The sequence below is a fragment of the Anolis carolinensis genome, chromosome 2, assembly GCF_035594765.1.
Source record: "Anolis carolinensis isolate JA03-04 chromosome 2, rAnoCar3.1.pri, whole genome shotgun sequence".
NCBI classification, from domain to species: domain Eukaryota; kingdom Metazoa; phylum Chordata; class Lepidosauria; order Squamata; family Dactyloidae; genus Anolis; species Anolis carolinensis.
This window is the reverse complement of record NC_085842.1, coordinates 212,265,673-212,286,444: the sequence shown is the minus strand read 5'-3', so window position 1 is coordinate 212,286,444 and position 20,772 is coordinate 212,265,673. Positions and strand designations below refer to the sequence as shown.

Genomic DNA, 20,772 nt, shown 5'->3' with positions numbered 1-20,772 from the left:
TGGTTCTCAACCCATGGGTCCCCAGATGTTTTGGCTGTCAACTCCCAGAACTCCTAACAGCTGGTAAACTGGCTGGGATTTCTGGGAGTTGTAGGCCAAAACATCTGGGGAGCCACAGGATGGGACCCACAGATTGAGAACCACTGCTTTTGAGAGAGTTATGAATGTGTAACCTAGAGTCACACATTCATAACTGGTATTCATGATCACCATGTAATCTACTTCAAGGTATATGTAGTGACTATGAAAGCTTCCCAATCCTCACTTAACCAGGAAGCAGACTCAGTCATTGACAGGGTTTGTTTCTCTGTCACTCAGAAAGTGGTTGACATGTTCTCCCCTCCCCTAATATGAGCAATTTTTTGTGCAAGAGGGAATTGCATCAGGGACCTTGTTTCTACCAGTTGAAATATAGATCACTCATAAGAGGAGGTGGAAATGTCAGCCAGCTGCTTCCCGAATGATGGGGAAGAAATACCTGTTTGTTGAGCAGCTGCTTCCTAGTAAGAGGGGATTGGGAGAGGGGATTGGACTGGGAGTCCCTGCATAGCTACATAACTATGGTGGTTACACATTAATGATTACCAACAGGACTCCAGAAGTAGTTAATTAATCTACCACAAAAGTGAGAGAATGTGTGGCACACCAGATGTTGTTTAGTATCAGAACATCTGCCCTTGCCAGCATAGCCAGCCCAATAGCTCATGGAAGATGTAGTCCAACAAAAGATATAGAGGATCATAACTTATATACCTTTCATCTATACCTTGTAGTGTCATCTGTGCTATGCAATTTACCCTTATATACCACCCTCTCTCTTTCATCACAAATCGTTTTCTCTGCCACTATATTCCAACCATATTCCCATCAAGTCATGGTTCAACTCAATACAGTGCAGAGATTGAGAATGTTCATCTTTTTGGGACTGCCATATCCAGAATCCCTTTAGCCATAGTGGCTGGGTATGTGCAGGAGTTATAATCCAAAAGAAAAAAAGGAAGGACGGAGTGAGGGAGGGAGGGAAGGAAGGAAGAAAGGAAGGAAGGAAGGAAGCTCTTCCCATAACTTACTTGGGCAGATTTGGCGGGTGTCACAGGGCACCCTTTCCTCCTTGTTCCCTGGGCAGATGCCCCCACACACCGGGGCTGGATTGGTGCAGGTCCGCTGCCTGGTCTCGAACCCTCTGAGGCAAGTCACGGAGCAAGGACTCCAAGCGCTCCATGATGACCAGCCTCCGTCAACTGTAGGGGGGGATAATAATATCCCAAGAATTTGCTTGTGAGGTTTATTCCCCTAACTAGTTTTAGGACCTTATCCCGGGGGGGGGGGGGGGGGGAACAGTATGTAATCATGGTATTTAGTTCCATAATGCTGCAAAACACTATATTCCATTATTCATTACTTATCACATGTTGCCTGAATTTGCTGGTTTCTCCATTACTGTTTCATCTTTATCCTACAAACAAGTGGATTGTCCACCTTCTCCCCTTTTTAAAAACAAAACTGAGTCTTACTTCGAGTTCGTGAGGGATCAAAATCCCGCAGTATCGAGATTTGCATTTAAAAGGATAAAAAACCCTTAAAAACCTTGCTATTAAAGGCAAATAAAAATACTATTCTACTAAAGTAGCAAAAATTTTTTAAAAATTATTGAAAAGGACTGAGTGGTTGCATTATGGCAGAATACACTCAATGCTGGATAAGAGACTGCCCACAGGACAGTCATTTGTCCACATCATAGATTCGATTCAATGCAGATTCTGATACCTCTTATACCTCATGTTTTTTGTAAATGGAATATCCCGCTTCGTGAGTCAAAAATACAATCTCAAACCGCCTTCTCCCTCCTTACTTCCTGCTGGAGCGGTACCTATTGATCTATTCACATTTGCATGTTTTCGAACTGCTAGGTTGGCAGAAGCTTGGGCTAACAGTGGGAGCTCACCCCGCTCCCCGGATTTGAACCGCTGACCTTTCAGTCAGCAAGTTCAGCAGCTCAGCGGTTTAATCCGCTGTGCCACTGGGGCCTCCAATATACTTTATTTATATCCCGCTCTATCTCCCCACGGGGACTGATTGGACCACAGGTACATACATGGCAAACATTCAATGTCATTATATAATTGACAAAGACATACAGTACATAAATAGAGGCAAGGATTCCCTCTTTTCATCTCCTTCATCCGGCTGTGCTTGACTCGGCCATGGGGAGATGTTGTTGTTTCACTTTCCACACTGAGGATCCTGTCATCAATGAACACCTTTCCTGGTCAGATTTTTGCCGACATGTTATTCAGGGCACCTTTTACCTCCCCGCCAGAGCGGTACCTGTTTATCTACTTACATTGTTGCTTTCAAACTGCTAGGTGAGCAGAAGTTAGGCTGGCAGTGGGAACTCACCCCGACCCAGGCTTGAACTGCCAATTTTTAACCACTGTACTAGCCCAGCCCTTTATGCCCAGCCGTTTATGACATTTGACTATCAAACTACAATGGCACAGACAGGAATTCCCCCTGCATCGTGGGATGAGCTCTGTGACTTTTCATTGCCTCAATAGCTTACAACTGTTTTAAAACCGGGGGGGGGGGGGGATGGGATAATGTCCTATTAAACATTCCACATTCATCAGGAGGCAGATGGTGCCATTTCCTTATAGGTAGTTCTGAAGAACCCCTTGAAGAGGAAGTGAACATGAAAAAAAAACAAGATCATACATAGGGCAGAATAAAGATGCTTTTGTTCACTATCAGGCTGCGGTTTTATAACTTACTGTTTCAGGCACACATTGGCATCCTTGCTCCACCCACGGCCATGCATGAAAGGCAGTGCTCAGAACTACCGGTACAGATGGTACTTTGAGGGAAAAAAGCTGGTCTTGGGGCAAAGAATTTGAGGGCTTTGTAAGAGACCAGCAGTTCAGAGGAATCGCTTAATGCTGGTTTTACAGAGACAGTCTTGTTATATGTATTAATCCTGGACAATTTGGAGTTTAGACTACAAATACATGTGTCTGGTAGGGGAAGGTTTTCTGAGTTGTAACTCAAAAGATCATAGCCTCCAACAGCTCCAGTTTGGCAGGAGATTTCCACTGAATCCTCTGCAACCTTTTCAGTGAAAAATGTCTAGTCTCAGTTTCCACTTTCTCCTTATATTACACCAGTTTCTGCAAACTGAGTCCAAAGTGCAAAAGTAGGTTCTTAATTAACCGAGGAGGTGGAATCTTGCCTTTCCCAATATGGCTTGTGTGCCTATCTAAGCCTGTCACTCCAGAGACAAGATTCAAATCCCTGCTCAGGCATGAAACCTACTGACTGACCTTGGGCTGGGCATTTTGCTGAGAAAAAAAGCGGCACCCGCTTCTCTCTTCAGAAAAGCACCCAAAAACGTTTGCCTTCTTGCTAGGAAGACGTTCCTGGGTGCTTTGCTAAGGAGAAAAGCTGCGCCCGCTTCTCTCTTCAGCAAAGCGCCCAGGAACGTTTGGCTTCTCTGAGGTGTGGCCAGGCCGCGCGGGCTGGGAGGCAGGGCCAAGCTGCGCAGGCCGCATGTCGTGGCCAGGCTGCGCGGGCCGCATGGCGGCAAGGCCCAGGCCATGGCGGGAAGGCCCATCCTGAAGGTGAAGGAGGCAAGGGGGTGGCGCCACCCTCCCAGGGACCTTGACGGCACCCCCGAGACGATGGCACCACAGGCAAATGCCTAGATTGCCTGGTGGTTGGACCGCCTCTGCCTGGGCGCTTTGCTGAGGAGAAAAGCGGCGCCCACTTCTCTCTTCAGCAAAGCGCCCAGGAACGTTTGCCTTCTCCGAGGCGTGGCCAGGCTGCGTGGGAGGCGTGGCCAGGCGGAGCGGGCCAGAAGGCAGGGCCAGGCCGTGTGGGCCGCATGGCGGCAAGGCCCAGGCCATGGCGGGAAGACCCGTTCCAAAGGTGGTGGGGGATGGCGCCACCCTCCTGGGGGCCTCAACAGCACCCCCGGGACGATGGCGCCACAGGCAAATGCCTAGATCAGGGGTCCTCAAACTTTTAAAGCAAAGGGCCGGTCTACAATCCTTCAGACTGTTGAGGGGCCGAATTATCATTTGGAAAAAAAACAAAAAACGAACAAATTCCTATGCACACTGCACATGTCTTATTTGTAGTGCAAAACAACAACAACAACAACAACAACAACAATGAAAGAACAATACAATATTTTAAAATGAAAACAATCTTAACCAACATAAACCTATCAGGATTTCAATGGAAAGTGTGGGCCTGCTACTGGCCAATGAGATAGTCAAGTTAATTAGGGTTGTTGTTGTTGTTGTTGTTGTTGTTGTTGTGTGCCTTCAAGTCATTTCAGAATTTGGGTGAGCCTAAGTCTAACATTATTTATTTATTTACTTACTACATTTATTTACTACATTTATATCCCACCCTTCTTACCCCGAAGGGGACTCAGAGCAGCTGTATGTACATACAATATATTATATTATTAGCATAGCACAATATTAGCATTATACATTACTATATTGAACTATACCACTATACTGTAATACTATATGTAATATATAACATATAATTAATAATAATTAATAATAATGCCCCCAGGCAAGAGACAAAACCTTTCCAATGCTAATTAGGGTGATTAACTGAAACATTAATGCTGGCTTCCCAGTGACAAAGGACTCTTGCCACACCCTGGACTCTCCACAGATATATATTCTTTCCTTTCCTTACCTAGTTTATCCATACCTCACAACCTCTGAGGATGCCTGCCATAGATGTGGGCGAAACGTCAGGAGAGAATACTTCTGGAACATGACCACACAACCCGAAAGACATACAACAACCCTGTGATCCCGGCCATGAAAGCCTTCGACAACATATAATAATAATTATTATATGGTATTATTATTAGTATTATATTGTATAACATTATAATATTATTATCAATATTATATGTATATGCAATATATTATATTATTTAAAATGATATAAAATATTATATTATAAAACTGAGGGCGGGGGCCAGGTAAATGACCTTGGAGGGCCGCATCTGGCCCCCGGGCCTTAGTTTGGGGACCCCTGGCCTAGATTGCCTGGCGATTGGACCGCCTCTGGGCAAGTCAACCTCAGAGAAAAGCAATGGCAAACCTCTTCTAAACAAATTGGGCCAAGCACCTCCTGTGATAGATTTGCCTTAGGGTCACTGTAAGTCAAAAATTATTTGAAGGTACACAATAATAACAGCAACCATTCCTGGTAAAGCTGGTGGCTTCCGTGTCAGGGGATTGTTGAATCTGCTTTTGGTTTAAGTTCAGAGTTTAAAGGAGCTTTCCAAGAGGTTTACCATATTTGGATGGAGCAGGTTCAGTGCTCTGGATAGTTCATTAAAAGCTCCTGCTGAAACCTAGGACAGATTCACTCCGCCATTGACTTCATCTGCTGCTTATTGCGCTCTCGTCTAAGGAGGATCAGTCATCTTGGTTTCTCTAATCAGCAAGCAATATTAGCCCATAATATGATCAAATCAATGTGTTTAGACTTGGATCAGCTTTTCAAAATGCATCCATCTCTCATCAAAAAGAAAAAGAGAGGACGGGAAGGAAAGTGCCAGCGCTATTTGCTGAATATGGAACCTACGGATTTAGCTCATTTATTGAAAAGACAGAAAGCTATGACTATTAGAAGAGATGAAAGCTAGAGATCTGATTCATATATTGAAGTCAAAGCAATGTGGATTAGAGTGGTAGAGGAAGGGGGAAATCCAGGGGTTCAATGGGTACAAAAAATCCAAACACTGGAAATCACACGTGATCCCAGCTATACGTGTAAATACAGCTACCCTCATCATGAACAGAACAACTGAGTATTCAAATTAGAGAGAACTGCTTGGATAATGACCTGGATTTACTAACCTTTTAACTATGGCAATTCCAAATAGCCCTACTATACTTTAATTAAGCACAAGTTGTTGTTCTTGTTCTAATGCAAATCATTTTTGCTTTTTTCATGCGTCTACATGGCAGCGTTTCCCAACCTGAGGGTCAGAACACTTGGGGGTGTCACAAGGGGGTGTGAGAGGGGTCGCCAAAGACCATCAGAAAACACAAATTTCTGATGGTCTTAGGAACCTCTTTGACAGAGAACGCTGAAGATCTCTCCACCGGTTTGGCCCAATTCTATCATTGGTGGGGTTCAAGGTGCTCTTTAATTGTTGGTGAACTATAAATCCCAGCAACTACAACTCCCAAATGACAAAATCAATCCTCCCCCCAACCCCACCAATATTCAAATTTGGGTATATCAGGTATTTGTGCCAAATGTGGTCCAGTGAATGAAAATACATCCTGCATATCAGATACTTACATTATGATTTGTTAACAGTAGCAAAATTACAGTCATGAAGTAGCAACAAAAATAATTTTATGGTTGAGGGTCACCACAACATGAGGAACTGTATTAAGGGGTCGCGGCATCAGGAAGGTTGAAAACTACTGCTACAAGGGGTTTCCAATTTATGGTGGCTAAGAGGAAACCTTATCATGAGTTTTCTCAGCAAGATTTAAGAGCAAGGTTGCCATTGCCTTTCTCTGAGGTTGAAAGAGTGTGACATGCCAGGGTCACCGGCTGGGTTTCTATAATGAATGGTGACTTTGTGTAGCGCTCAATACTGACAGCATTACACAACACCAGTTCTCTCGCTACACAACACCAGAAAGGAAAGTAAGCCGTTGATCTCCACGGCTAGTATCCATTGAGATACTTCAACTGAAGGGAGTTGCTTATACCCATGGAAATAAGACTGAGTCCCCCTCTTCCTATAGAGGCAGTTTTTGGCACTGTGGAGGAAATGCATCTCTCCCCATAACACCGAAAAATGTTACATATGTAACTTAGGTGGGCAATAAATTTGAATTTAGATGAGCCATAGAGAAAATATCTATATAAAATAAGATAGGATTGTGTATCCAGGGCATCTCATCCTCCCACTTCTCAGTTAGGGACAATTTCAGCTTGCCCGTCTATTTTTCTTCAAGGTTAATTTTCCAAATTATTGTGGATGTACCAATTGACTAATATCTGTGCATCACAGAGAAATCTCACCGCCTTCTTTCTTTGCACAGGATGAATATGAAAGAAATTCATGTGGTGCTTTAGAAGAGAAAAAAAAACAGAAAACTGAGAAGCCTATTTTAGAGGAGTGGTATAGGATAACCCCCAAGCTTGGGAAAGTTACTTTTTATTTCCAAGCCCCAGCACTGGCAGTTAATCCAGTACTCATCTTGACAGAATATCCATCTGGCTTTCAAACTCTGATGCCATAAAGAAACCAGGTTCTGAACAAAGATATGGAAACCAATGGGATTTCAGTGCAGGGATTTAGGAAGTTGGTTGTTGTTGTTGTTGTTGTTGTTGTTGTTTGGTAACTGAAATGCACAAATTCCCCAGTAACCATTGTTACACATGGCTTCCCTCTATGGGCAAAGAACTAGACACACAAGCGCAAGGTGTAGTTGCACTTACCAGGACAACAGTCCTGTGGGGTGCATGACCGTGCTTCCCACTCGTGCGTGCCCTCCGTACAAGTGCCTTTGTTCCACCCGTAGCAGGTCCGTTTGCGCCGCTGGATCCCCTCCATGCAGGACACGGAACAAGGGCCCCAAGCAGACCATTGGCTCCAATTTGCTGATCTGTGGAAACCATTGAGGGTGGGGAAGAATTGTCAAAGGTGGACTGGAAGAAAATTTGGGCCCCCTTACTCAAAGTCATCATAATTTCCCCCAAGATTGCCATACCACAAGAAAGACAGCAACAAGACTCAGAGGTCCTCCATTCTTGTTAAAAGTCTTGGACTTATAGATGGACTTAAAGTCAGAATCCAGATTCAGGTGAAATCTGGTTCCTTTAGAGATTTAGGGCCCTTGGAAACCACCATTACAATGTATGAAATCCAAAGAAAGAATGCCCCAATGTTTCCGAGAACTTTGGGAAACTGTGTAAGAACCCTGAGAACAAAGATGATCTATTGCAAGTTTCTTCCCTACATGTCAAACACCTTTTTGGACTGCATGCTACCAGATATTTTGGGAGTTGTGTAAAGTGTTTTTCCCAAGGCCTAGATAAGAAGGTATGAAAACCTCATTCTATTTAGGCCTGCAGGTAAACAAACCTTGCAAAAAATATTTGCACATCAAGGAAGTGCAAGTTCCAATTGCATTAGACAAAAGAAACAATTCCCATCAACAGGTGTAATGTTAGAAGGAATCCATACTAATCTATTGGCAAAAATCCAAAATCCATGACCAGGAAAGGCTCTCATAAGGAATAACCAAAACATACAAGTTTTCCAGTTTCCTTCAGTAGGCTGGCTGTGAAACAAGTGTTGTTAGCCACTTTGGGTCTCTTTTTTTAGAGAGACAAAGTAGGATTTTAATATGATGATGATGTGAGGGGTGAGCAAGGAGAAGATGGAAGCAAGTAAACTTGCAACAATGGTTACAATGTTAAAACAAAACAGTGGTGTTATCTTGGGCATGAGTCCACAAGTCTCCTTCCTATGGCCATGGATGAATAAATCTGCCTCTGTTTTATGTCTCCAACTGCCTTTGGTGAGTTAATTCTAATCTGGGGACTTAATTAATTGCTAGTATTTCTTGACAGGCAGGATCTTCAAATTATTGCAGTCTAGATTTGATATCAGCAGTAGAGGGTAATCGAAACATTACAGTCAGCCCTCCACATTCTCTGGGGTTAAGGGCATTGGCGCCCATGAAAGATAAAAACTGAAGACTAAAAAATATTATTTTACCTCTCTAGGGCCCCTTCAACACAGCTGAATAAAATCCCAAATTTTCTGGTTTGAACTGGAATATATGGCAGTGTGGACTCAGATAACCCAGTTCAAGGCAGATATTGTGGGATGTTCTGCCTTGATATTCTGGGATATAGGGCTGTGTGGAAGGGTCCTAGGAATTTCTACATCGTTCAGAAAAACTCAGTGGTCAACTACCACTGGAAGGTGACTACAGAATAGCACTGGTGGATCTAAAAATTCTTTGAGAGGTATTCTCTAGGGTCCCATCTGACCATTTAATTCAGTTTCAAATCAGCATTGAAGTTAGTGGTTTTGCTGTGCAAATGATTACGTAGAAAATCCTATTTGAGTTTGAGGCCTGAATGGTGATTATAGAAACTGCTGAACATCAAGGGCTTTCTTTCTGGTGCTTTTTGTGGGATTTACTTGTTGAACTACATTAAATGATCAGTATAGATGGGACCTATGTCCTCCAGCATGACTACAGATACCAGTTTCTCAAGTAGCTCCTGATATAAAAAAAAACTAGAGATACCTAGGGAGCATTTTAATCACATCCGTGAATATTCAGATTCATGAAAGTCCGAACTAGAAATGTGGAAGAAGGACTGTACTTTCTTGGACTTCAACCCTCAAAATCTGCTAATCATTGTCCCTCTTCCAGAAAGCAGCCGTTTAGTTAAGCAGCCTCCAAAGCAGGCGGCCGAAACTGAGAGCGTCTCTTCCAGTTGATGTGACTTTTAAAAAGTGAGTGAAACATTCATAGGAGGCAACTAATGGGTGATGGTTAGGGATCTCGGGCAAGATAGAGATAGGTTCTTGGGTAGACAGCAATAGTGGGTCGCATAGTACATCTGTACTTAGCTTACCGACAAGATTGGCAAGGTGCGCCATCTCCCGCCTGGAACCCATACGCATGATTCAGGCAGCAGTCTTGTGTGGCTACTCCGGTACCAAGGAGGTTGTGGCAAGAGCCTGTGGCTTCATCAAAAGCTTCGTAGCAGTGAACATCCTGTGCCTCTGGAAAAAGCACAAACAACTGAAAGAAAACCACTAACAGAATGGCAAGTATTCCCTTCTGAATGTATTCTGAGTGTGTATGTGTTATACACCTTCCGAAACTTTGAACTGGTTTTATTTTGAGGATTTCCCCCCAAAAAACTGTATATACAGTTAACAAGATTAAAAATTCCAATAGGAAAGAAACATCGTGAAATGACAAGAGAAGCTTTAGAGCGAGTGCTCACATTCTTAGATAAAGTGAGCATTTTGAACACCTGGCATAAAACAGTAATTTGAAATAGAATCTGAAACACTGATTAAATCATTACTATAACATGCATTTTTCAATATAAATATATGTAGCCTGCAAATTACCACCATAGCTACCACTAGCTGTCAAAAGATGTGTACATTTTGAAGCAACACACTGTATGTCTATGGCAGAGAACTGGGAAATCCATGTTAAGCTTTTCGGTGGCACAATGGGTTAAACCCTTGTGCTAGCTGAACTGCTGACCTGAAGGTTGGGTTGCTGACCTGAAAGTTGTCAGTTCGAATCCAGGAAACGGATCTATCAGCTCTAGCTTGCAGGGACATGAGAGAAGCTTCCCAGCTAACACATCTGGGCATCTCCTTGTCAACATCTCTGTAGACGGCCGCTTCTCTCACACCAGAAGCAACTTGCAGTATGTTCTCAAGCCACTTCTGACACTTCTGACACAATAAAATAAGCTCTCCGACCCAGACATGAAATGTACTGCATGAGTTTGGGTCTCTCTTTCTTTTTCTCCATCCCTACCTCTCTCTGATTCTCAGTCTGACTTACTTCACAAGATTGTTGTTAAAAAGGTAACATACAGAGGAAGACCTTAGATTTGTGAAATCTAAAATGAATCCTCATCAAACCATGAATCTCTCTGCATGACTTTGGGCCAGTCTCTGTCCCTCCTTTCCCCCTTTCCTTCTTTCTCAAATACAGTTGTTCTTGTGAGGATCAAGTATAGAGGAGAGCTATTCTTATATAGTCAGGTTAGATTGGCATTTCTCAAGAGCAAGGGCCTCTTAGTAGCAAACCCGGTCCCATAAGAGTAACTATCAAGAAATTTGCATGCTGCTTCTTCTTTCCAGGCTTTTTGAAGATGGGTAAACCCCTTTCTCTTTCATCTCGCTTTGGGGAATAACTTCTGTATGGTTTCTTTTTGTACAGTTTGTTACATTATCTCTCTTGGAAAGGAAAATTTATTTGCCAGAGGGTGTTCCACTTTACAGAGGTGAGCACCATTCCTTAGGTTAAAGGTAAAGGTTTTCCCCTGACATTAAGTCTAGTCGTGTTTGACTCTGGGGGTTGGTGCTCATTTCCATTACTAAGCCAAAGAGCCGGCGTTGTCCGTAGACACCTCCAAGATCATGTGGCCAGCATGACTGCATGGAGCGCCGTTACCTTCCCACCAGAGTAGTACCTACTGATCTACTCAAATTTGCATGTTTTTGAACTGCTAGGTTGGCAAAAGCTGGAGCTAACAGCAGGAGCACACCCCACTCCCCGGATTTCAGTCAGCAATTTCAGAAGCTCAGCAGTTTAACCCACTGTGCCACCAGGCTTATCTACATAAAAAATGCTCCATACATGCGCCAAAGAGAGGTTTGGGAGGAAGCCAATATTGTATGTGTAAATTCCTGCACAACATTTAGTTGGGAGGGAACCTTAAATCCCAGCTTCTGCCAAAATCATCAAGAATATCTGAGCATGCTCAGCAATCTGAGACCATTACCAGAACATTAGGATGTCTAGAAAATGAGCACTTTTTCTTTCTTTCTTTGTAAACATTTCCTTGCAGATCCTATGTGCCCTGTACTATACTCTCTATATTATTTACTTCTAATTTTGTAAATCAGTGTGGTATAGTACAAGTTGCATCCCTTATCTGGAATTCTGAAACCCCAGATACTCCAAAATTGTCCATATGGGTAGCTGAGACAGTGGCACCTTGGCTCTCTCATTATTCACTGAACACAAACGTTTCCTTATTGTATAAAATTACCTTAGGGTATGTGTAAAAGATGTATGTGAAACATAAACAAATTTCATGGTTAGACTTGGGTTCCATCATATGTGTGTTTGTGTGTGTGTGTTGTCAAAGGCTTTCATGGTTTGCTGTGAGTTTTCTGGGCTGTATAACCATGTTTTCACTGGGTTGATGTGAGTTTTCTGGGCTGTATGACTATGTTCCAGAAGCATTCTCTCCTGACTTTTGCCTACATCTATGGCAGGCTAATCTGGGTGATTAATTGCAACATTCACACCTGCCTCCAACAGACAGGAGTTCTTTCTTCCACCCTGGACCTTCCACAGGTATATAAACCTCCCTTACCTAGTTTCCGACCTCTGAGGATGCTTACCATAGATGTGGGCAAAACGTCAGGAGAGAATGCTTCTGGAACATGGCCATACAACCCGGAAAATCCACAGCAACCCATCTATATCTATATCTATATCTATATCTATATCTATATCTATATGCAAATAGAGGTATTCCAAAACACCTTTGATCCCAAGCACTTTGGATAAGGGACATTCAGCCTTTTCCCTTATCCAAACACTTTTTTATCCCTCCTTTCTTCCAATGATTTCAAGGCTTACATTGCTCTCCTCCTTTTACATTTTATCCTGGCAACAATCTTGCAAGGTAGGCTTTCTTGTGAAATGCTTACTGGGCCCAAGTCACTCCATGAATATCATGGCTGAGTGGGGAGTTCAACCTGGATCTGCCAAGTCCCAGTGCACAACTCTAATTGCTACAATCATGTCACGTCTCTTGAGTTATAGGAATAATGACATGTAACATTTGGAAATAAATGTCCTTCATTATAAGGGGTCATTCTGCATTGGCCTTCCCTGACAGCAGCAGGTCTCTTCTGAAAAGACATCAGAGCCCATGCTCTCCTAATGGGCAAATTAGAAAGCAGCAATAAATACGTTCTACACCCGTGAGAATCTCTGATCACATAATAGTTGACCTTCACAATATTCAGCTCTGACACCTCAGATTGCATGCAAATACCTTTCATGCTGGATTTTAAAACTGCAAAGCCTCTTGTGCAGTTTCAGTTGCACAAGCTACCAAAAAACCTCTGCAAATAACTTAAATACTACTTCAACTTCTCCTGTGGAGGGGTCTCTGCTTAACATTGGTAAGGAGGTAAAAACCCAACAGGGAAAGCATTCCGTAAGCCACTCTGAGCCCCCTTCAGGGTGAGAAGGATGGGATATAAATGTAGTAAATAAATAAATATTCTCTGTTCTGGGGTGAAGACAATCCTCATGGTAAACATGCTTGGTATGCAGATCTAAGAAATTGCAGCAGCTCTATGGAAATTGGGGCCCCTGGTGGCACAGTGTGTTAAAGCGCTGAGCTGCTGAACTTGCGGACCAAAAGGTCCCAAGTTCAAATCCCGGGAGTGGAATGAGCGTCTGCTGTTAGCCCCAGCTCCTGCCAACCTAGCAGTTCGAAAACATGCTAATGTGAGTAGATCAATAGGTACCGCTCCAGCGGGAAGGTAGCAGCGCTCCATGCAGTCATGCCAGCCACATGACCTTGGAGGTGTCTATGGACAATGCCGGCTCTTTGGCTTAAAAATGGAGATGAGCACCAACCCCCAGAGTCAGTCACAACTGGACTTAACGTCAGGGGAAACCTTTACCTTTACCTTTTATCTATGGGAATTAAAAAGTGGCAGCTCAATTCAATGGGATATGAGAATCACTGCTGCTTAGAAAATTTGTCCCTGTGCTTATTTGCCTTTAAAAGCTATCAGCAAACAGAAATCAAGCCAGTTGCAGTGTGGCACTTCTATTGCCTGCACTAAAGGCAGAAAAGTAACCACACAGAAAAATGTGGCAATTCTAAATAGAGTCTCGCTTATTCAACATAAACAGGCCAGCAGAACACTGGATAAGCGAAAATGCTGGATAATAAGGAGGGTTTAAGGAAAAGTCTATTAAATGTCAAATTACATTATGATTTTACAAATTAAGTACCAGAAATCATGTTTTACTATAAATTGACAGAAAAAGTAGTTCAATACATGGCAACGTTATGTAGTAATTAATTACTGTATTTATTATGTAGTAATTTAGCACCAAAACATCGCAATATATTGAAAACATTGACTACAAAAACATTGACTACAAATAAAGATAGAATTGCAGAAAATGAACTTATAGTAACAACATTGTTGGAAGTTAAATCTGTAAAAAGTTCAGTCCTTGCTGCCTAGAGAAATAGCTGTGGATCCGAGCAGAAGGCAGACTGCATTGGATAATCCAGAATGTTGGATAAGTAAAGGTTGGTTAAGCGAGACTCTACTGTATTACATAAACCTTCCTCTTTTTCCCAGCACCCTGTTCCCCTTACCTGCAGGAGCTTCCAGACCCCCAAATCCCCAAACCACCAGCAAAAACAGTGGGAATTGACTCATCCGAGGAATCTCCATGGCAGCCTCTGAAGCAAAGGCAGAGACTGGGCAGAAATGGCCAAGAGTAGGAAGGTTTTGAAGAGAAGGGGAGAGGGGAAGTCCCAGCTCAACTCCTCCATCTAGAACACTCCGGGTGACTCAGCTTTTCACGGGTGGGGCATCATTGGATTTTGCCGCTTCCCCCTTGGTGTGCAGCTCTACACACTGGAAATGGCAAAGTCTCACATAGTAAAAAACTAAAGTCTTGCAGGGTTAAAGGAAGCCTTGCAGAGATAAGAGCAAAACAGCTGGAAAACATTTAAAAGGCAGGTTTCCCAATTGCAGAAAAGCACAATCAGACATCAACTCACACAGACTTTCGAAAAAAGACATTAAAAAAAACCAAAAAAAAAACAAAGATATAGTATGCTCTCCTCTTTGTTTACATACTCTGTCAGTGTGACAGTTCCTCCACAGGAGACTTAGTAGTTCTTAATATTCCTCATATAGTGAAAATAACGGAACGCATGCAAAAGACAGGTCTAATTTCCCCTCATATCTTTTCCAATTTTAGCCCTAACTGCTTTTCAACTGTACAATATCATCCTGCTGTATGTTTTGGTCTGAATCTTATTGTTAGTTTGAAAAAGAGCAGGTTCACTGAAATGCAGACCCAACTATTCATCATACTGAACCTATTAGTTCTGTGCATCTACAGTGGGAACTTGGTATCCTCTGGGGTTTAGTTCCAGACCTCCATGGATACCAAAAGCTGGGGAGGCTCAGGTCTCATAATATGCAATGATGTAATAAAATGGTGTTATCTAAAATGGCAAGGTTTGCTCTTTTTTGTTGTTTTCTCTGAATATTTTCAAGCCGTGGTGGATTAAATCCATGGATGTAGAAAGGGAGACCAACTATGCTCCGGCTGGAACTAACCAATAAGATTAAAATCTTCATGTCCAACTGCACACTTGTGGCCACCCCTTATGTTTTGGGTCTGTAATGTCCATAATTGACTATTCTGGCTATGCATGTTGGGAGTTGTCAGCAGAAAATTAAATCTGCAGCAGGGGCATCTGGTAGCTCAGATGTCATTAGGATAGTGAAGCTACTTATCCGGGCTGTAAAGAAGCTTTCCAAGGTGCTAAACTCCATGCTTAAATAGGTTCAGTACTTGGTTAGCTCCTGTAAAGTTAATGATAACCTGGAGTACATTCACTGCTCCACTGATCTGGAGCTATTGACTGATCAACAGTCAGTAGCTCGGGAGTTAAATTCACTGGTAGTAGGAAAATACAAGGAGCCCTGGTGTCAAAGTGTGTTAAAGCACTGAGCTGCAGAACGAAAGGTCCCAGGTTCAAGCCCCGGGAGCAGCGTGAGCGGCCGCTGTTAGCTCCAGCTCCTGCCAACCTAGCAGTTCGAAAACATGCCAATGTGAGTAGATCAATAGGTACTGCTCTGGCGGGAAGGTAACAGCGCTCCATGCAGTCATGCTGGCCACATGACCTTAGAGGTGTCTACGGACAACGCCGGCTCTTCAGCTTAGAAATGGAGATGAGCACCAATCCCCAGAGTCAGACATGACTGGACTTAACGTCAGGGGAAAATTTTTTACCTTTTTTACCTAGGACAATACAACAGTTAGCCATCTACATTTGTGGGTTCACTTTTGCAGATTTGAATATCCATCCAAGCTGGCCACAGAGCTGCTTTGGAGAATCTAGAGATACCAAGAGAGAGAAAATTTATCTAGGCATTTGTAGGTCCTGCAATGCAAATCTTTGGAAATCCTTGACTATAGAGTTGCACTAGATGACTGAATGACTTCTAGAGTGATGTTTTCTCAGATAAAAAATAGTGGGAGGGTTTGTTCACAGGTCTTCCACTTTCATGCAATCCTACATCATGGACTTCAGTGAATGTGGAGAAATGATTTTAATATAATTGGCTCCACTGTTCATGGACCCAAAATCTACCCTCCTGCCATATAAACTCATTAAATTGTGTCTTGCCTTCTGAAGTCATCCAAAACAAAATGTTTCCCTTTTCTGTTGGGAGATTCATACAAACATATAAAGAAATGTACAGTGTAAACACATGCACAGTGTATAGAAAAGAGCTCTGAGCACAGTGTAGGCATGAGTATTACATGTTGAGTCTTACATGAACTTGTTTAAAGGATGTCACATAGCAGATGTAGCAAGCTTGCTTTCTGTTGCTCAAAGATTAGATACAAACTGCAAGTGGATTCAAACTGCAAGCAAAAAAGAACATCTTTATTGTAAGATCTGTTCAACAGTTGCATGAACTGTCTCAAAGGGTGGTAGATTCTTCTTCTTTGGCAGTCTTTAAACATAGGTTGGATGGGTCTGTTTTTGGATCAGGGCAGTTGTTATTCCTAAATAGCGGGTAATTGGACTAATTGATCCTCAATTCTGAGATGTTGTTGTTCTATGATTTCGTGTGTGTGTGTGTGTGTGTGTGTGTCAGGAACAACTCGAGAAATTGCAAGTTACTTCTGGTGTGAGAGAATTGGCCGTCTGCAAGGACGTTGCCCAGAGGATGCTCAGATTTTTTTTAAAAAAATGTTTTTCTATCCTTGTGGGAGGGCTTAGCTTATGTCCCCACATGGAGCTGGAGCTGACAGAGGGAGCTCATCCATGCTCTCCCCGGATTGGATTCAAACTGCAACCTTCAGATCGTCAACCCAGCCTTCAAGTCAGCAGTCCTGCTGGCACAAGGGTTTAACCCATTGCACCATCAGGGGCTCCCTATTCTATGATTGGATGGATGGAGTACTCTACAGCTATTTAGATGAATCCTTGATAATCTAATTCATTTGGAAATAAGCTGTTGATCCCTATGCAACACAAAAAGTCTCACAAGTTGCCACTGCAGCAGCATGCACAATTTCCCTTCTCTTTTACTTCCCCTTCCCTTTTACCATACTTACTTGCTGGAAATAGCTGTGCATCGTAGTATGGGAGCCAATGGAAAAGAAAAGGGAACCACCATATGCCATCAAATTCAGCCCAATCTTACAAAGAACTGAACAGCATGGGGCAGCATGACCCAAATCCAGCCCAAATCCAACCTGTTTTCCCCCACTTTCCAGATCCCAACTTTGAGAGGCAAACGATCTCCTCCCAACATGGTTGTTGCCTTCTCAGAGAAGTTCAATGGAAAGAAGAAATCTGAGTACAGCACCTTTCCTCCTCCCACCCTTCTCTCCTAGGAAAGCAATAGCTGTACTGGGAAGGGGTGGCTGCAGCTAAAAATTGGGGTTTGGAAGAAATGGGAAGATAAGTATTTTAGTCCCACTTGACAGAGCTCTGTGCTACTGTGTCTTGCGCCACAAACTGTTCAGAGTTCATATTACAAGCATTCTCATTGCAAATCCAACCTGTCAGTCTAGTTGAACCTCTCACCGTCCTTTCTGAACCAATCCAGGGTGATTGGATGCCAAAGCAATCCTCAGTGTTTGTCTTCTCTGTCATGAGCCAACACATACACTGATGTCGTTCTGAGAAATAGTGCCCGGATTATGTTCCCTATCCTAGTCTACCCTGGGTTCATTCTGGCTTGATAACTACTCGGCATTTTAATCTTAGTTGTTTACTGTCTTCAAGACAATTTCCAGTGAGTCTGTGAATAAGAGACCTCAACATTTTCCTATTACACTATATAACAAAATTTGAAACTTTTTCTATTCCTGATTTGAAAGTATTATTTCCTATTCAATTGCATGGTACTTACTTTGAAAGTACTTGTTATATTCCAGAAACTTCGTGTTTGTGTCTGTCACAAACTATGTTGAATTGGTTGAGACTATGAGATATTCATTGCAAAACTATAGCAAAATGTGCTGCAGGGTGTCCTGGAAAAACAAGGTTTTTGCAGTTTAATAAACCTTTTCTCTATTTTTATGATAGAACCAGTTATGAAATGACATTTATAACCCAGGAACAAAAATTGTGTAGTAAATTTATTGATTAACCCTTAGGCCATATCACAGTATCAAATAGGCTTGATAAAACATGCCTACACACCATATAGTAAGTTTAATAAAACACTTATAAAAATACAGTAGATAAATATGATAAAATTGAATATATACATCACGTTTCCATATCACCCCTACAATTTACCCCAATCAGCCCCACATATATAGTTCTCAGACCTATTGCTTTGCTTAAAAACAGAGCTGTTTATATATTATTTTTAGGTCTTGGCCACGCATAAAATACGTTGCTCTGATGTGGAATTCCCAATGAATTGTCCATTTGATATATGAACCAAGGTACAAGTCTCTCACCTTCTGATACAATTTACAATCAAATAATTTGTGTGCTATATCCTCAATATCAGGTTTGAACAAAATTGTGTTAAATCATGTTATGAACAGCTCTGCTTAGGTCTTGTAGACCCAGAGCCATTGCTTTCCCGATTGTCTATATACATGAAATGCAGTCTTTCTCTTTTTCTACTGCCTTTTACTTTATCGGGGATTGTTGTCTTTTCTAGTGAGTCATCTCTCCTCTCAATATGGCCTCAGTTTAATCTTTTTGATTTCTATGGAGAGTTAGGCTTGATTTGCTCTAGGACCCATTTATTGGTTTCTTTAGCAGTCTACAATATTCACAGAACTTCTCCAAACCACATCTCTAGTGAGTTGATTTTCTAACAGTAGTTTTGCACTGCTTCTATCTTCTGCTTAGCTTTTACCATGGCTGGAATGGGGGTTAGATTTTTCTTTTGCATTTTGTTTTGTGTCTTGCCAGGGGAACTAGTAAGTATTGCATTAAAAAAACACACACACACAGCAAGAAGGACAATATAATTAATGTATTTCTTAACGGCCTCTAATTCAGGGAAAAGAGGGTTAAGACTAACATAAGCTGAACCACCTGGCATTTGGAGAAGTGGCTTTTTCTGGCCTTTCATTTCCCATCTTGCGCAAGCAACTGCTTCTGGGAAAGCAAACCAAGATACTCATCTAAATTAAGAGGGAAAATATCTAATGTCATTTACAAGTGCTGCTGTTTATAGCAAACAGGGCAGAAATTCAACCTTTTTCTTTAGAACTGAAAGCAAAGGGAGGAGGGGAAGTTCAACCCAAAGAAAGCAAACAAAGCTTTCTGGTGAAAAACTCCCAAAAGCGAGGGGGGAAATGACAAAAGGACATTTTATCATTGCAGGGGTGGGGGTGTGTTAAGATTTAGTCTCCTGTACAGTATTGTTAAAGTCAACTGGATATAATAATGACCAAAGTTCCATATGAGAAATAGGCAGCCTTCAATATGACTCTGGATGACAATGCCAATAACCTTAGACAACGCAGCCAATGATAAAGAATGATGGGAGTTGCAGTCTAACAATATCTGCAAAGCTATATGTTCTCTCCCCTTGAGTTAGGTGTAAGATTATTAATGACTAAGGAGATGAAACTATTATCCCCTCCCCTGGCCAAATTCCTTTCCTGACAAGTCTTTGTGGATGTTCCCTTACCCATGAGATTGTATGTTTTTGGCTCTTGTGCCATGGATACATTCAGTCCATGGCTGCTTGAGAAGACATTCCTCAGGTTGATCCACTTCATGACCTCATTGGATTTATTTATGTGTTGATTCCCCATTCAATAGATGACCCAATTGATTTCCTTTAGCTGGGACTGGGCCACAAGATTCTAGTCGTCTGGGTTGCATCTACACTGTATCATCAATACAGTTTGACTCCACTTTTACTGCCATGGCTCAATGCTATGGAATCCTAGGAGTTGTCGTTTGGTGTTATGGAAAATTAGACCCCAAAATTATGCATTATGAGACACGGCTCCATTGGGACATACAGCAAGCCTGCATTGGCTTTTGTCCTGTAGTAACCTTTTCATGAATTACCCTGACATATGGCCACACCACACCTCGGACCGTAGGATGTAATGCTCCAATTATCATAATCCTCTCACAATGCTCTGGGAAAACTCAGGGGACACACAATGGGTTTATGGAAGAATCTTTTGGTCTTTTTTGTTCGTTTTCTCTGATATGGTTAGATTCATTCCTGGGAACACTTCTTCCTCTATGTCATCAAACCAGATTCATCCCTGGGCCCTCACTGAGATGGCCAACATCCTAAAGCACACTATTATTGAACTGGATATCTCACCACGTTAAAACAGTGGATGTGGCTCTTAATGAGACATGCCGCACTGTCATAGTATGTCTACATCCCACATCACTGGAGAAATTATACTGTTTAGCCTGTATTGCACCACTGACATCCACCGGGAAGTAGCAGCCAATAATGAAAGGACCAAGGCAGTGACATCTCCAGCCCATCCCCTGTTCTTATAGCAACCAGCATGCCAAGAAATAGTTTTCTAAGGTCTACAGAGATACTTGCAGGAACATCTCAGCAAGCAACAGGCCAAAAGTGACAGGCTAAAACCCGGAACCTCAACCCATGGCTGATAACAAATGAGAGACTACCTCCTGGACACACAGAAGTCTGGGCAACTT

General features: G+C 42.3%; 2 protein-coding genes across 2 annotated transcripts in view; one reads left to right on the top strand and one right to left on the bottom strand.

Moving 5' to 3' along the window:
* cfp (complement factor properdin) overlaps window positions 1-14,417 on the bottom strand; it is a 33,311-nt gene extending 18,894 nt beyond the window's left edge. The window contains exons 1-4 of the mRNA XM_008103549.3: window positions 14,212-14,417; window positions 9,664-9,814; window positions 7,504-7,670; window positions 1,071-1,241 (exon numbers count right to left, since the gene is read on the bottom strand). Of these exons, the coding sequence (XP_008101756.1) occupies window positions 1,071-1,241; window positions 7,504-7,670; window positions 9,664-9,814; window positions 14,212-14,290 (568 nt within the window). The 5' untranslated portion in view covers window positions 14,291-14,417. The remainder of the gene's footprint in view (window positions 1-1,070; window positions 1,242-7,503; window positions 7,671-9,663; window positions 9,815-14,211) is intronic.
* Window positions 1-20,772, top strand: part of LOC134296528 (uncharacterized) — a 334,978-nt gene that overhangs the window by 11,676 nt on the left and 302,530 nt on the right. The gene's annotated exons all lie outside the window — the stretch shown is intronic.